Source organism: Panthera pardus, unplaced genomic scaffold, assembly GCF_024362965.1.
Source record: "Panthera pardus isolate Hobbes unplaced genomic scaffold, ASM2436296v1 HiC_scaffold_22, whole genome shotgun sequence".
NCBI lineage: Eukaryota > Metazoa > Chordata > Mammalia > Carnivora > Felidae > Panthera > Panthera pardus.
The window spans coordinates 14,245,620-14,264,401 of record NW_026526788.1 but is presented as its reverse complement, the minus strand read 5'-3'; the positions used below and the strand labels follow the sequence as shown (position 1 = coordinate 14,264,401).

General features: G+C 41.6%; 1 protein-coding gene across 5 annotated transcripts in view; it reads right to left on the bottom strand.

The window, feature by feature from the left end:
• Positions 1-18,782, bottom strand: part of PRKG1 (protein kinase cGMP-dependent 1) — a 1,256,614-nt gene that overhangs the window by 141,688 nt on the left and 1,096,144 nt on the right. For all 5 annotated transcript variants that reach the window (XM_053910263.1, XM_019430062.2, XM_019430063.2 and 2 more), the window contains one exon: positions 1,993-2,058. In XM_053910263.1, coding sequence (XP_053766238.1) covers positions 1,993-2,058 — 66 coding nt within the window. The remainder of the gene's footprint in view (positions 1-1,992; positions 2,059-18,782) is intronic.

Below are 18,782 nucleotides of genomic sequence, written 5' to 3'. Positions count from 1 at the left end.
TAACCTTGGTCCTTTTATCTTTATTCTTTGACACAATTCCGTCCAGTCCCATGGCTTCAGCTGCTAACTCTAGGTAAGCAACTTTGAAGTTAATTTTAAGGTAACTCCGACAAGAGTTCTTGTCCCACCTTTTCTATCTCCTGCAGAGCATCTGTTCTTGAGTGTCCCATTGGTACGTCAAGTTCGTTATGTTTTTGAGGGAAAACCACTGTGCCTCCCAAACCGACTCTTCTGTACAACTTCTAGATCATCTCTCAATCCTGACTACACCCCTAGTTTCTTCCTTGCCCTTTCCTTTCGGTCAAGGAGTAAGCCCTTTGGTTTTACCTTTTCATCCTAATGCATTTCTCCTCCAGCCGGTCTCATGACCACCACTTGGGCTGACAGACACTCATCAGATATCCCCGCTCCTACTTCACCCGTAACACGTTTTACAGAGCCTTCTGGGATCATTCTACCAAATACAGTGATACAGTGATGGACACTATCTGGTTGCCTAAAACCGTCAGTTACCCTCACCCCAACAAAGAGTGTTCTTGGTGAACCGGCCCCAGTGTGTGTATGAAGCACCCGTCACAGCACTTCCTCCGGCCGCCCTCACCCAGCCCCATGCCGGCACGCTGCCACGGTTCCCTGCTCCCTCGCGAGGGTCTCTGTGTGGTTCACTCTGCTCATCTTGCCTCTCCTGTGCTTTCCAGACCCACCTAATCACAGCGCAAGTGTGTGCTCTGGACCCTTCCTATTTTCTGCCTTGTGCGGAGGCTACATCTTCTCTAATAGAAGCGAGCCCCCCAAACCGGCATCTGTGCTGCCCCTTGGACTCTTCTCACAGCACCAAACACAAGGCCTTGTTCTCAGTAGATCCTCGGTAAGGCGAGAGGCAAACGAAGCAAAGGATGACCAGGTAATGTTGTTTCTGGGAACCAGATAAAGAGCATCGGTGTCAGATGTCGTTCTGTGGCTATGTTGCTGCTCTGGTTCTAGAGACCCAGGGCCAAGGGGTCTCCAGAACTGAGATGTGGGGATCGAGCGGGACCCCTCTCCCCCTGGAGCTCATGCAGCTCAACATTCAACTCCATCGTTCCGTACTGCTCACATCTGGCCCCCAGGGGCATGCCCCACTGACACAGCCTCTTCCGGCCCCACGGCTGCTAACAGGGTGCTTTACAGTGCTTTCCCTTGGGCCAGGCACTTGGCTTTTCTGATCGACTTATCCACAGAAAGGCGGTGAGAAAGAGCCTGGAGGACTGCCTGCAGACAGTGCACCCCCAGGCCCTTGGAGAGTCCGCGATCCGATCCTTGTAGTTAACCGAAAAAGCCCTCGGGCCATGAGACTAGCAAGGCCAGAATGCCGAGAAGGAACAGGGGCAGGCATCACCCAACACACTTTTAATAACCCCAAATATATACCTCTGTCTAAAATGACATTTTCTCCAAAGGCATCTTCCTTAAATACTTATAGAAGTCTGGGGGTGGGGGCGTAGAGATAAGTAAAGCAGGCTGGAGGAACGGTCCATGTCTTAATAATGATACGAGTAACGCTGTACATTCTATAACAGTGATAATGATTATCAGTACTATGAACAATTATACCAATAGCTAGCATTGTTAAGATCGTCCAAAGTAAAGACAACAAAAAACCAAACAAACAGAAACAACACTGGGACCCACGCTTTCCTCACGCGCCCTCCGTAATCCTCACATCTTTGTGAACAGTGCATCATCGCCCGTGTATAAACCGGCTAACTGCAGTGAGGCTCCTAACGGTTACGCACCCGGCGAAAGATCTCAAGGGCAGAAGGGACAACAGGGAGTGAGAATTCCTTCCCATTCCAAGAAAAACAGGGAATGAGCATCAAACATAAAACTCATTTGAAAATGAAGCAATATAAAACAAGTGTTAATAACTCCATAAAACAATGTGTACTTCGAAGAACTGAGGTACGCCACTGACAGGTGCGTGCAGGACGCATAATAAAGCAATGTACTCACTCTCTGTCGATGACCAGGCAGGTCACAGCCTCTGCAGCGATTACGTTGGCTGTCCTCACATCCTCCCTATGTAAAAAAGAGAGACAGAGATTAAAGTAAAATCACTTTTACTATCAAACAGAAGGGTTCACTGCGATTAATTTCAGGAAACAAGGTAAATTACGTGTACCTCTCAGATTTATCCACCCCTAGGGTTAAGCTTTGTTCATGTTTGAAATTTATTTGTCCTGAGGAACCACCTTACTTTTACCATTGATCCCACAAATCCTATAGTTAATAATCCAGGAGTTATAATTTTCAGTCTTAAAGTTTCATTTCTAGAAGTGAAGCAAATTTTACATCATCATTCCCTGTGCTCTTTGGGGAATGAAGGAATTCACTGGATCGTGACAAGGACGGTAATGGACAGGGTAATTTGAATTTTTAGAGGGGGGGCAGATATATTTCTGAACATTGAGTATCTAATCCGTTTGTGTATGAATTTATTACTATCACCTTGGGAACAACGGATCTGTTTTAACTGTCACCTTAGAGACCCTGTTTTTATGTGGCTAACCTTTTGACAACTTATAATACACAGTTATTCATCTATACCAGAAGAGTATTTGACAAATTTTAATCACTCTGATTGAAATATATATACACACACACACATATATACATTATATATATATACACACACTTTATATATATATATATATATATATATATATATATATATATATATACACACACACATATACACACACACACACACACACACAAACACACACACATACACATACACGGTTTCTTTGCAAGCATCCAATTTGTCACTTCAGGCATATCTACCAACCTCTTAAACCTTTAAAAATTTGTTCTTGTATTCCTCATCTTACCCAGAGGTCTAAGATTTTGTAAATTAACATTCACATTTCATTCTGAGCTACTAAAAATTTCATAGCATTACTGCATGGAAACATTAAGTTATACTTGAAAATGTACTCCTTTTCCTGGAAAAGTAAAATTTCTAAGTTAATATAATTAATGATAAATACAAGTTTGAAATACATTAAAGAGAAACATACACAGAAATAACATAGTGTTAATAATACATTCTAAAAATCATAATCCAAACATCATAGGTCTCTAATAATAGGTTTTTCAAGTCTTGGAAACAAAGATGCACTCGCTGAATTTTTATTTTTTCAAAATACACTACATTCTCACAGATAGGTCTGAACTCAGTAAATTTTCCACTGATCTTTTGTCTTCCACTGTTGCTACACCATGCTATTAAAATTATGGTTGCTTTACAAAAACCATCAGTACTAAGTATTTGGTAAACAAGTTCCCCCTTACTAAAATTATTTTTCAGAGACATCTTGGGGCACCTGAGTGGCTCAGTTGCTTAAGCATCCGACTCTTGATTTCGACTCAGGTCATGATCCCAGGGTCACGGGATCAAGCCCTGAGTCGGGCTCTGGGCTGATGGTGCAGAGCCTGCTTGGGATTCTCTCTCTCTCTCCTTTCTCTCTTTCCTTCAGAAATAAACATTAAAAAAGAAAGAAAAGAAATATCTTGAGGATACTGTTAAGCATTCATACTTCACAGAGACTTTAAAATCATTTTTCCACTTCTAAGGGAACCCACGTTGGCCTTCTGGTAGAGCTGTATTACATTTATACATTGATTTCAGAAGAAGGATTTAATTATACTAATTTCCCATACAATGCATGACATAACACTCTTCTTGTGTGGAGAGGTGTTCTTAGATCTTTAAGTAAGATTTCTTAATATTTTTTGCTAGATCTGGATATTTTTAAAAAAAAGAATTCTGGGGTGTTTTCTATCAATGCTTTCTCTTATGAAAGCAATGTTTCTATTTCTGTTTCTCATTGGTTATTGCTATTAAAGAAAAGAAGCTATTGATGAATGTGTATTTAAAAAAAATTTTTTTACATTTATTTATTTTTGAGAGACAGAGTATGAGTGGGGGAGGAGCAGAGAGAAAGGGAGACACGGAATCTGAAGCAGGATCCAGGCTCTGAGCTGTCAGCACAGAGCCTGACATGGGGCTCGAACGCATGAACCATGAGATCGTGACCTGAGCTGAAGTCGGACGCTTAACCGACTGAGCCACCCAGGCACCCTGATGATTGTATATTTTTTATCCACGTGTCATACTAAGCTCTCTTCTGACTGTACAACTTTTATTAGGGTCTAGACAGCTCCCAGTAGGATTCTACCAGCGTCTCCCTCACATCCCTACCCTGCAGCCAAAGCGGCCACCTTTGCTATCTGCTGAATGCTTCATGTGCCTCCGGTGAGGACTCCCTCACTTGCCCTCCTGGCCTGGGAGGTGCTTCCCCAACTCCTTGACTAGCTCACCCCTGCTGACCCTTTAGATCTCGGCCCACGCATCTCTGCATCAGTGAACTAGAAGCAACCAGCCCAGGCTCCCTGTTCACCTGTGCTCATGGCCCTCCGTACCTCTCCACCCAAGCACCTGTCAGTCTGCAACTTAGACGTTTATTTGTGCGGTCACTGGGTTGATGATTCTATCCCCCTCCCCCTAAACCATAGGAGGGCAGTTCCCTGGCTGGTTTTCCTCCCTGTTTTACCCAGAATGCTGGCCATGTGGGAGGTACGTAGCAGGTATTTAGTACGAGATGGCACAGCCTGGAGCCCACGGGCAGGACAGCACAGAGCAGGCTTTGGACTCACACTGCCCTTGTTTCAGGAGACAAGCTACACACTATGCCAAAGCCTCAAGTGTGGGAACGGTGGGAACGGTAAGCCTGCCCCCTCACCGCCGGGTATTCAATGTGCTCAAGGGACGTGTATCCTGACACCCAGCCGGTGGACAGCAGCGTGTTCTTCCATTTATCTTGATTCTTCTCACCTCCTGTGCGGCCACGCTGTCCGGCGTTTTACGAAACACTCCTACTCAACAGAGCGCGGCTTTTCTTTCGGCTTCGAGGGAGCAGACAATATATTTTCAACTCCATCATCGCTTTCTGAGCAGGGATTTTCAGTGAAGCGGATGCCATGGGCAGAAAACCTCACTAATACACCATTAGGTCTTTCATTTATCAAGCGAATAACTTATTTCTTAGGAGACTGCTCATGATGGTATGTTGCTATACCCTGCTGCTAGTCTAAAAAAGCCAAAGAACAGAACTCCTATCATAGCTTTGTAGAAAACATATTAAATCTGAATTTTCCTAAAATATATTACCATCTTGACAATTTAGAAATTGCTCACAAAGTCCTTAAAATAGAACATATACAAAATAATGCTTTCTTTTTTTTTTTTTTAAATGTTTTATTTATTTTTGAGACAGAGAGAGACAGAGCATGAACAGGGGAGGGTCAGCGAGAGGGAGACACAGAATCTGAAACAGGCTCCAGGCTCCGAGGTGTCAGCACAGAGCCCGACGCGGGGCTCGAACTCACGGACCGCGAGATCATGACCTGAGCCAAAGTCGGCCGCCCAACCGACTGAGCCACCCAGGCGACCCAATAATGCTTTCTTTTGAATGTATTCTCTACACATATTAATTTTAAAATGATTTCATCACAAATTTCCAATATTTGAAGATGTTATTATGTTTTCTGGCCTAAATTGGACATACTTTTTTAAATGAATGTAATTTTCTTGCAACAAGAGAAAACACATAGACATTTTAAAATACAGATAAGAATGGGGCACCTGGGTGACTCATTTGGGTAAGTGTCCAACTTTGGCTCAGGTCATGGTATCACAGTTCATGAGTTCGAGTCCTGCGTTGGGCTCTGTGCTGACAGCTTAGAGCCTGGAGCCTGCTTCAGATTCTGTGTCTCCCTCTCTCTCTGCCCCTCCCCAACTTGCGCGCGCTCTCTCTCTCTCTCTCTCTCTCTCTCTCAAAAATAACTAAAAATATTAAAATATTAAATTAAATATACATGAGGAAAAGTAATTATCAGAAGAAACTGTCAGTAGAAATTGGAAGTATTTTAAAAAGGAAAAATCTGGAAGTTATGCCCTACAATCAAGCTTAGTGCCTAGTAAAGTGACATATATCAAAACAGAGAAGTGTAATATGGGGAAAAACAATATATTAAATATAAGATTATAACATTTGCTACTTATTATCTAGTATACAACAGGAACCATTTTAGTCAATTCACACAAATCTCATTTAATGGCTAGAGCAGAGGGTAGGTATAGAATCTCAAATTTACACGTGAGGACAGAGGTTGGGTCACACGCCCCAAGTCAAATATAGCCAGTGAGCAGCTGCTGTGGAATCTGAACACAGATCTGGCTGGCTCGAGGGCTCACGTCTTTCCACAAAAGTCCACCGTGTATACACTCTGCTACCAGATTTCCATTTGACAATTCTCAGTGCATTCTGGTGCAAAATAACTTAGGAGCACTAAGTAGTCAGACGGTCCGTCTGTCATCGTAAAAAATATATTCAGTTGTTAATAAAAACAGCATTAATAGGTTTATGGGCGCTCAATTGCAAAGCTGATGCAATAAGCCATTTTGTTTCTCATATGGTTAGAGTTGCTCCCATCCATGGCTATGTTCTAGCCCTAATATGTCGCTTTATAATAACATTACATTACAATAGGAAATTATTGAATGCCGAGTTCATTCAACGCCAAACTCATATTGCCACTATGCTGTCATTGTATCTCTACTATTTGGGTGCTTAATGGTGTTGTGCCTGCTGACACAGGTGTCCAGAAATGCTGTCTCTGAGTACCTACAGAGCCTGCTTCTGGGAGAGGCAAAATTCTATCTGATCTAGTATTGACATAGGTTAATCTCTTATTTCAGCAGGGGTGGTACGGACTTCTAATGAGAGAATATTACTCACATAAGCAGACAATACTGTGGCTTACTGTGTCTGCTAATTTCCTTTGTAGGTCTAAGCAAATATTTGCATTGAGATATGAAATATTACATACTCCTATGACCCGGAGGTCCTGAGAGCTCTATGTGGTTACTGAACTTATCTCTATCCACACACAGCTGTTAGGATAGTGGTTTCGCACAACACACCCGCCACATTTGCAGGGGCTTCACGTAATACTGGTGTAGATGCGAGAAAGATTTTTAAAAACGGAGTTTTCCTTCATTTTTACTTTTTTGTCCGATCACGGTATTTGATAAATCCTAGCAGAAGAAGAGATGAGATTTTTAAAGTCTCACCGACACCGACCACAAGATAATTCATAACTGGAATACGTTAACATATAAAATACATATTTAAAAAACATCCACCAGACTGCCTCTGAACCCTCAGCAGCTTCTTTATAGTAAATAAATGCACACGTGTCCCCCTAAGGGTCCAGGTCTAACATGCACGTTGTCTCTGAAGATCAAACCTCACACTCATCCATTTCTGTCCCTGCGTGTTAGTTGATTTCAGCGTGGCATTTAATAAACGCGGACAACTGGAGAAGTCGCTACCGGTGGGAGGTCAACGGCTATTTCACAAACTTGCTACGCATTAATGAGAAATTACAGGCAAAGCTATGCGGTTTAGTAAGTAGCGTTCTCTTTTTTAAGCATTCTTGGAGGAGTTAGACATTCCTTTCCGTGACATCACAGAGCATGACAAACATCCAACATATTTGCAAACCCAGTTTTTCTGTGCACTGACTCTGATATTCTTTGCACTTCGTCACTGGAGTCTTCATCATCACTGTATCCCAAAGTGGAGTCACTGTCAGTATCGGAATAATCCATAGCAAGGGTTTACGTGGACTCGTCTCGTTCCGAAGCGAGTTTCTTATGCCTCATGTCTGCCGGAGAGCTCTGTCGTACATCGATGGCCCAGGGGAACAAACACAGAGCGTCCGAGGCCAAAGCAGGGCACGGTTCACGCAAAGGCACTGGCCCAGTAGGGGCTCTTCCTTTTCGAGCCGGGGCAATGTGACTCCTGGCAAGAGAGCCCAGGCATTCCCGCAGAGCCAGGCTCTGCAAACGGACACCACTCCAAGGGCTTGTGAGCTCACGCAGCCCACGGCTCCCATTCTCCATCCAGGGCAGCCGCTGAGCCTCCCCAGTCCGGTGTGCCTCACGCTGGACAAAATGAACCTTTTCAGCTCAAAACTGAAGGCACGCGAACTCACTGCCGGCAGGATGACAAACGGGAAGCAGCCACGTAAAATAAAGGTGCACTTTGAATTCGTGAACTGGACGTGTGGGATTCACAGCAAATTCAACCAGGCGTTCAGCTTTGAAAGTTTGGTCCCAGAGCAGAGAAGTGGTCTTGCCCAAAAAGCTGTATCCAGCTACTCACTGACTCTACTTCCTATTTAGTCATGAAATTATTCCAGCACGATTTACACCTCCCACACTCCGTGAAGCGAATCAGTACGTGGCAAATAAGTGCACGTCTTGTAACCAAGGTTGGCACAGAGTCAGCAGCCAATCAATTTTAGCTTCCGGCGTCATAGCATCACTTGAAGGTCCTCTGGGACATCTGAGAAGCATGTGACCCGTTACACTTTCTCTCTACATGCTCCCTCCCTCCGTTTCTGTAATCAATCACTCTCCGAATTCTTTCTGACACCACCTCGTCCAGTTATTTTCCTGAATCCTTGACCTCAGTTCACTAACATATGGGGATTCGTCCAAAATTCTGTTTCTGGCCTTCTGTTGTGTTGTGCTGACTTCTCTCACTGGGGAAATGTCACCTAATCTTATGGTATCAACTTTTGGTTTTATTTTGACTCCCAAGACTTGAGTTTAACCTTTACCCCTCTCCTCCTGGACAACTCGCTCTCGAAGCGCCATTGCCCCCTCTAATTCAGACCCCACACATTTTCTCTTAACCTCAACCACTGGGTTCTTTGGGTTCCCTATGGCATCACCATTTGAGTCAATGACATGACCATTCTTACATTCACCCGGTCTCGGAAGATTAAATTCATTCTTCTCTCTCTCCATCACTGCATAGCTTTGGTCATACTGGCTCTCTCTCTCTCTTTCTCTCTGCCTTCTCTCTTTACCTATCCCTCCTGTCGCTTCTAGAGCTACTCCTCTATTTGGGCCATCGCCATTCCTACCAGGAATGCTGATCTGGCCCCTTAACTGGCCTCTGTGCTCCAACTCTCTCTCCCACTTCCCATCTATCTCTCACTTTGTTGCACATTTTCAAATCTAAATCTGGTTGTGTCAACTCTTTGCCTGAGAACTTTCCAAGGAAACATTCAAAAAAGAAAAGTTTCTACACTGTTGTCTAGAGCTGGAAGTCCTCTGCTCTCTGACCTATCCCCTTTCTAAGCACCATACAGATTATCCTCTACTGCATTTGCGACAACAGTTTCCTTAAAAGACACCCACTGTCATCTCCATGGCTGTGCCCATGAACGTGGCACTGCTAAGCTCCCTCGACTCCAGTTCACTGCTCACCCACGCAAATGTCCACTGTCTTTCAGTAGCATTTGTAAAGGAAAAAAGTCCACGTAAGAAATACGTCTGCCTATTGATTACAGAAACAATAATTAAAATAACAACAGAAAAGTGTGAGAGAAAAATAGAAGGATAACCATGACGTCATCTGCCAGGAGATAACTAAGGTTAACACCTTGGCGAATAGCCTTCAAACACTTTCTTATTCTTCAGCATTCACATGTTACATGGATATAATTCTAACAGGTCGATAATTATTTTAACAAATATTTACTGAGGGCTATTACATTTTGCATGCCTGAATCTTGCAGTCTAGTGGGGACAAGAAGTTAAATTAGTACACAAGCGTATAACTGAAAATGCCAGTCAAAGAGTCCGCAAGCAAAGCTATAATAAGGGAGGATCTCATTTGGAAATTCAGAGGACAGACACCCTTTCTGAGGACGTTGAACGCAAAGACCAGAATGAGGAGTTACCAAGGTGAGTCAGGAGATGTATTTTCTAGGAAACAGGTGTAACACAGGCAATATCCCAGAGGTAGGAAATGGCTTATTGTTAAGCCAAGAAGGCTGGCATTCAGGAATTGAGGAAAAGAAGTCAGGGCACAGGAGAAACCAGACAGGAAGGCAGGACCGCATTGATCAGTGTCTGTGGGCTACTCTAAGGATTTATATATATTTTTACTTTACATTTATTTTATTTTTGTAAATGTTCATTTATTTTGACAGGTGGGGGGGAGGGAGGGAGGAAGAGGGCACAGAGAGAGGAGGACAGAGGATCCGAAGAGGGTTCTGTGCTGACAGCAGCGAGCCCAAGGCAGGGCTTGAACGCACAAACCATGAGAGAGATCATGACCTGAGCTGAAAAAGGATGTTCATGACTGAGCCATCCAGGGGCCCCTCTAAGGATTTATTGTTTAAAAAGAGATGGACTAAGTGAACATTTTTTTCCCTTTACCATAACACATAAAATCTTAAAAATTAGTTGGAAATCACAAGATCAATTAAAGGCAACATTTCCTATGCTCTGATGAAATAAAGTATCAAGGACATCAGTTTAGGTGACTAATTTTACAACAGTGATGGCCTTTTCACTTTTAAAGTAGCTGTTGCTACACACCCATGGATGTATTAAGACACATTATCTAAACAGAAAATATGACCCCGGCCTTTAGAATCTTCCAACACAGAATGCAGGAGTAATGACAAAACAAATGCATAAAAATCACTATAGTACCGAGAACATATACCAACTCACGGTCAACACCAGGACACTGGAGTCTGAAGCAAGTTCATTTCCTGGAGCCCACCCAAGACAGTCTCTGTTTCTTATCAATAGTAGGGACTCATGACATGACCTCGAAAAGGATGTTTTTGTAGGCAGAACAATTCCAAGCGTGATCCAGAAAGTCACTCCAAGATTTATTCTTCTGGTGACCTTGGTAGATATTTCTATTCCCTGTATTAATTCACTTCCTGAGAGGATGCACCTCCCGTTGGATCAATAACCATGGAAGGTCACAATAAGTAAAAAGATGATGGATTTAGGAGAACTCAATTTTCACACTGTTTTTCATAAGACTTCTGCCGCATTGACAGCATACTGAATCTTTCAAGTGGCATGTCAACTTTGCATTCCTGACATGCTCCAATGACAATGAACACGGGTACTTATTAGACCGCACCAAATGAAATTGCCATTTTTGCACAGCTACTGGCAATGTCCTATGGTTCAACCTAATATATGGAATTCGTGAAAGGGTAGACGAAGCAATTGCAGAGGGTGAAATATTGCTCTTTCTTAGTGACACGGCTGAAGTTAGTGTCAACAGTCATCCACGCTGTTCCCATATTCCGTATTTGAAGCTACACATACATTCTTCTGAATGCGGATGCATTTGATGGCTTTTGCTCGTCCATCTGGACATTAAAGACAAGTCTATATACATTCCTTTATGGCTAGGGTACGAAAGGACCGCTGAAGAAATTCCTGTTTTTTTTGTTGTTGTTGCTGTTGCTAGAGCACAGATAGTATTTAGTCTGTACTCTGGCTTCAAGTAGTCAACGCTCTGGCAAAGTCTTACAAATTTAAAGAACATCTTCCTGGAGTGTATTTTTTGGAGAGAAGGAAGAGGTCACTCTTCTTGTTTATTCTGTTATTATTTTATGAGTCGTTTAGAAGTACAGGTTTAGATATTATGCTACCATTGCTTTCCTAGGGGCCCATTTGGTCTGTTTCTGAATGATTTAGAGGTGTTTTAATTTGAGAGGAAAAATAAGAGAAGACAGAATTTTCCTCTATTAAAATCTTTCAATAAAGTCAACCCTGGAGCACAACACAATAGATGTTTGTTCCTATACTCAAATCAGACACTCACTTTCCTCTTAACTCCTTGCTTCTGCTTCTCTGCACCATACTTCTTAACAGTCTAGTTTTTTTTTTTTTAATGTTTATTTATTTTTGAGACAGAGAGAGACAGAACATGAATGGGGGAGGGTCAGAGAGAGGGAGATACAGAATCCGAAACAGGCTCCGGGCTCTGAGCTGTCAGCACAGGCGCCCGACGCGGGGCTCGAACTCACGGACCGCGAGATTGTGACCTGAGCCGAAGTCGGCACTCAACCGACTGAGCCACCCAGGCGCCCCTTAACAGTCTAGATTAAAATAAATCTACTGACTGTGGCTACTTTTCAGACAGTGACACATGTGATTCTGTAATGCATCTGGCCACAGAAAGTTTGTACTTTATTTATTTATTATTTTTTTAAATGTTTATTTATTTCTGAGACAGGGAGAGACAGAGCATGAGTGGGGAAGAGGCAGAGAGCGAGGGAGACACAGAATCGGAAGCAGGCTCCAGGCTCTGAGCTGTCAGCACAGAGCCCGACGTGGGGCTCGAACCCACAGACCACGATATCATGACCTGAGCCGAAGTCAGACGCTCAACTGACTGAGCCACCCAGTCACCCCAGAAAGTTTGTACTTTAGGAGAAGATATTAACAGACCCATTATTCCAAGTGTGCCTCACGGGTCACAAGTACTTTTAAGAAGAAAATGAGGGGCGCCTGGGTGGCTCAGTCGGTTAAGCGGCCGACTTCAGCTCAGGTCACGATCTCGCGGTCCGTGAGTTCAAGCCCCACATCGGGCTCTGTGCTGACAGCTCAGAGCCTGGAGCCCGTTTCAGATTCTGTGTCTCCCTCTCTCTGACCCTCCCCCGTTCATGCTCTGTCTCTCTCTGTCTCAAAAATAAATAAACGTTAAAAAAAAAAAAAAAAAAAAAAAGAAGAAGAAGAAAATGATCCAGGGGCACCTGGATGGCTCAGTTGGTTGAGTGTCTGACTTCGTCTCAGGTCATGATCTCACAGTTCGTGAGTTTCGAGCCCCACATCGGGCTCTGCGCTGACAGCTCAGAGCCTGGAGCCTGCTTCCGATTCTGTGTCTCCCTCTGTCTCTGCCCCTCCCCCACTCATGCTCTGTCTCTATCTAAAAATTAATAAACATTAAAAAAAATTAAAAAAAGAATAAAATGATCCACTAGTCTTTTTTGGTCTGTTTTCTGCATTCCACACAGCTGAAAAATAATGCTCCAATTTTCCCTATCTTTAAAGTAGCGGAAATGGAGCATATTTAGAATGAGGGCTAGAAATGTGGTTCTAGTAAACTCCACTGAGGCTTGCTGGAAATGAATGTTAAGTTGCTTGGTCACATATTTCAAAGGACTTCTGCCTCAAGCACCTTCAGCCTGGGAGTGCATCCTCTCCTATAAAGAATTCAAGGCAACATGTCAGGAAGAGTGTCTCTTATTTCTTGTTCCACTGCCAACTCAGCATGTGACCTTGAGAAAGCGCCCCATTCTCTGTGTCATTTTTCACGTAGGAAATGGTGGCTGAAATTAGTGCTCTGTTCTCCTCTGTAATTAGTTTTACCAATGTGGACACTTTTCAAAAATTCTAATTATCACGGTTTTCAATGCTCCTGAGATGATTCATCTTGAATCCAAGGATATTTCTCTAGACAGAAAAAGATCTGCTAAGCCTGTAATTGTGATCTACTATTTGAATATGTCAGCGACAAATCATGGCAGAGATTTTCATGTGAGCAGTATTTATTTGCAATTGGAAATGTATTTTCACATAGAAATTAGACATGTTCACGTGAAATAAGATACTCAAAATCAGAAGTCAAGAAAAATACAATAACATGTTTATAAAACCATACTTTGATAATTAAAAATTAAAATGGAGATTTTAGGGGTACCTGGGTGGCTCAGTCGGTTAAGTGTCTGACTCTTGATTTCGGCTCAGGTCATGATCTCACGGTTCATGAGTTTGAGCCCCATGTCGGCTCTGTGCTGACAGTGTGGAGCCTGCTTGAGATTCTCTCTCTCTCTCTCTCTCTCTCTCTCTCTCTCTCTCTCTCTCTTCCCCTTCCCCACTTGCTCTCTATCTCTCAGAGTAAATAAAAATAAACTTAAAAAATAAAATAAAATTGAAATTTTAATTGGGCTCTTTCAAAGAAAAGAATATCTAGAATTTTATTATTAATTATCATTATTATTAGAATTTTTAAATACAGTTAAAATATAAAAAAGATTCTTTCCTTTTTGGTTCTTGCTTCTTACATATTTCCTATTTTGCATTATTGGAATCAAGAGCTTGCTTTCTAAACAATATTCTTCAGTGATTTTAGAAGCCCGGTCATCTAATATGCTATAATTTTATCCAAAGTGAAGATTAACTTTGAATCACAGGTAAACAGAAGAAACAACTTAATTGGTAAAGAAAGGAAATTCATGGCTATGTCTACACAATACCAATTTAAACAAAAAAAAATGCTAAGGTGAAACCACTACATACAAGGAAAAGTGTTGGTGTTGGTCAGGAAAAGCAAGCAGGATATTAGATCTCTTGAATAAATCAATTTTACCAAGAATTTTAATAGATTATACTTGTACTATCTGCCCAGCTATTGTAATTTAAGCTATATGTATGATTTTAAATTGTTTTAAAATATTATATAGTTTAAATAATTGAGACCTAATTGCTTTAATATGTAAAGAGTTTCTATAAGTCAATAAGGATATAAAAATGACACCTCAATTCGACAATGAGCAAATTTTATGGACACTTCATAGACAAGTATGAAAACACAAAACATAGGAAAAGAATTTCAAAGGCCTATGAATGCTAGTGGTAAAAATATCACCTAGTGTAATCTGTTTTGTAGATAATTCAGCACTATTTATTAATTTTTCTCTTGCAATTATTTGCCTCACACTGGCACTCACGTTTTGGGGAAATAATGATGTTAAATATTACTATAGTATTGGAATAACAATGTTGGAAATAACCTAAATATCCATCAATGTGAGATTGATTAAATAAAACTGTCTACAACAATTCAAGGGGATATTTTAAAAAGAAATCATTAAAATAACTGGAGAAGATATATATGTAAATGATCTCCAGGATGTCTTAAGTGAAAGAAACATGTGGAGAACTATGTGTATATGTTCTCATTTATGTAAAATACACACACACACACACACACACACACACACACACAAATAAGCATACATTAAAATCATGGGTTATTTCAGGATGCGTTAGAAAAAGTAATTACATTCAGGGAAGAGGGTGTGATTAGAGGATAGAAGCAGGAGGGAAAATTACTTTGGTAGCTTTTGAGTTTTCTATTATGTACTTGAGTTACCTGTCATAAAATCAATGTTTTTTTTAAAAAGAAACAGATGTAATAGAAATTGACTCTTGCAAGCACACTTCTGGATAGAGAGGCTGGTGAGGACTTACTCTCCTCAAAGACTTTGTCTGTGTTGACTGCATGGTTAGCTGCTGTCCATTCCTGCGTCATCCCTCAACCCGCGCCCCCGCTCCCCCATCCCCAATGAGCAGCAGTATTAGGGCTAGTTTATGCTGGCCTAGTTTGATCACACTGGAGAGATACTAGCTTAGCAGGTGAAGCCGTCAAAACGTTTGACACAGTATCTTCCAGTGTCATTTACAGCACTGCCTTTTGCCCGGCTTTCACTGGCAGCAGTTATATAGGAACTAGATGAAAACTAAGGAAGGTATTTTTTTCAGCAGGGACATCTGCGTCTTAACACCCTTAACCCCCCCTTAGGGTGGCATTTTGGATCTCTTGACACGTTAAGCTACCAGCTATATGTGTATGTATGCAGACAGTTCGTATGGAGATCCATGTGTGTATGTAATGACCCCTATATTTAATATTTCTTTGAAATTAAATTTTTAATATTCCTACAAATGGAAGATAAATTTTTTCTCCGTAATGATTTTTCATGATATAATCACACAAGTTGCCTTAAACATGTTTATACAGTCCATGGACAATCTTTGCATTAAGAGAGGGGAACATGCTAATTAGAAGAGCAGAATCTCAAGGTTACTTCATCTTGGTTCAAATACCAGATGTCCACTAATTAGCTGTGTAATCTAAAATAAGAACTTATGGGGGCATCTGGGTGGCTCAGTCAATTGAATGTCTGACTTCGGCTCAGGTCATGATTTCGCAGTTTGTGAGTTCGAGCCCCGGGTCAGGCTCTGTGCTGACAGCTCAGAGTCTGAAGCCTGCTTCAGATTCTGTCCCCCTGTCTCTCTGCCCCATCCCCTGCTCATGCTCTGTCTCTGTCAAAAATAAATAAACGTTAAAAAAAAAGATCAGAGTGGAAATAAATGAAATAGATATTTAAAAAAAACAATAATAAAAAGTTCAATAAAACCAAGAGCTGATTCTTTGAAAAGATAAAGTGGATAAACCTTAAGGTTCATCAAGAGAAAAAAAAGAGAGCCCAAATAAAATCAAAAAGGGAAGAGAAGCAACAAGTGACACAATAGAAATACAAAAGATTGTAAGGCAGTACTATGAAAACTTATATGCCAGTTGGACAACCTAGAAGAAATATATCTCAATATATCAATAGCATTTTTCACAGAGGTAGAATGAATAATCCTAAAGCTTGTTTGGAAACACAAAAGAAGCCCAAATAGCCAAAGTAATCTTTAGAACGGAAAACAAACCTGGCAGTAACACAATCCCAGACCTCAAGATACACTAGAAATCTATAATCATCAAAACAGAATGGTACTGGTATGAAAACAGACATATACATCAGTGGGATAGATGAGAGAACTCAGAAATAACCCCCCATTTATATGGTCAGTTAATCTATGACCAAGGAGGCAAGAATAACCAATGGGGAAAAAAGATGGTCTCTTCTACAAACGCTGTTGAGAAAACTGGACAGCAATATGCAAAAGAATGAAACTAGACCACTTTCTTACACCATACACAAACATAAACTCAAAATGGATTAGAGACCGGAATGTGGGACCTGAAGCCATAAAACTCCTAAAAGAACAGATAGGCAGTAATCTCTTGGACATTGATCTTAGCAGTATATTTATGGATATGTGTCCTGAGGCAAGGGAAGCAAAAGCAAAAATAATAAACTATTGGGACTACAACAAAATTAAAAAAAAAAAAAACTTTTGCACAGTGAAGGAAACAACAAAAGACAACCTGGAGAAGGGGAGAAAATATTTGCAAATGAGGTATTTGATAAGGGATTAATATCTAACATATATAAAGAACTTACATATACAGCTCAATACCACAAAAAAACCCAAACAATCCAGTTAAAAAAAATGGGCAGAGGGCCTGAACAGACATTTTTCCAAAGATGACATCCAGATGGCTAGCAGACGCTTGAAAAGATGTTCAACATCACTCATCATCAGGGAAATGTAATGAGATATCACCTTATACCAGTCAGAACAGCTGGTACCAAAAAGACAAGAAGCAGCAAGTGTTGGCAAGGATGTGGAGAAAAAGAAACAGTTGAGCACTGCTGGTGAGACTGTACATTGGTGTAGCCACTGTGGAAAACATTAGGGAGGCTTCTTGAAACAGTAAAAATACAGTACGATCTAATAATTTCACCATCGGGTTACCCAAAGAAAATGAAGACACTAATTTGAAAGGATATATGCATCCCTGTGTTTACTGTAGCATTATTTACAATAGCCAAGGTAGGGAAGCCGACCAAGTGTCCATCAACTGATGAGTGGATAAAGATGTGGTGTACGTATACAGTGGGATATTACTCAATCATAAAAAAGAATGAGATCTTGCCATTTGCACCAACATGGACGGATCTAGAAGGTATTACGTTAAGTGAAATTAGTCAGAGAAAGACAAACACCATAGGGTTTCACCTGTATGTGGAATCTAAAACAAAACAAAACAAAACACAACACAACAAAGCAGAAAAAGTTCCATAAACACAGACAACAAATGAGGGGTTGACCAAAGGTCTTGGGACTTGGGGGAGGGGCAAAATGGGTGAATGCAGTCAATGGTACTGTGACAGTGGTGCACAGGGACGGGCGGTAGTTACACTTGTGATGAGTGCAGCTTAATGTACAAACGTGTCCTATCACTATGTCGTACACCTGAAACTTACATAACATCGTGTGTCCACTATACTTCCATTAAAAAAGAAACATTGGTGTCTTAGGGCACCTGGGTGGCTCAATCAGTTAAGTGTCCAACTCTTAGTTTTGGCTTGAATCATGGTCTTGGGGTTTGCAAGTTTCAGCCCCGTGTCTGGCTCTGTGCTGATAGCATGGAGCTTGCTTTGGATTCTCTCTCTCTCTCGCTCTCGCTCTCTCTCTGCCCTTCCCCTGCTTGTGTGTGTTTTTTCTCTCTCTCAAAATAAATAAATAAACTTAAACTCAAATGGTGTCTTGTATTTTATCTGGCAACCATGAATAAAGTTTCTGAATGTAGACTCTGACCAACATGCCGTCTCAGGTCGGGTTTATAAATGAGTAAGGAGGGGCGCCTGGGTGGCTTGGTCGGTTAAGCGTGCGACTTCGGCTCAGGTCATGATCTCACGGTCCATGAGTTCGAGCCCCGCGTCGGGCTCTGTGCTGACAGCTCAGAGCCTAGAGCCTGGAGCCTGTTTCCGATTCTGTGTCTCCCTCTCTCTCTGCCCCTCCCCTGTTCATGCTCTGTCTCTCTCTGTCTCAAGAATAAATAAAAAAAAATTTAATAAAAAAATAAATGAGTAAAGAACGGGCACCTGGGTGGCTCGGTTGGTTGGGTGTTGACTAAGGCTCAGGTCAGGATCTCACCCTCGGTGAGTTCGAGCCCTGCATCAGGCTCTCTGCTGACAGCTTGCAGCCCAGAGTCTGCTTCAGATTCTGTGTCTCCTCTCTCTGCCCCCTTCCCACTCGCACTCTGTCTCTCTCAATAATAATAAAAAAATATATATATATATATTAAAAAATTTTTAAAAATGAGTAAAGAACACAATTCCTGTCCTCCAAGAGGTAACAATCTAGTAAGACA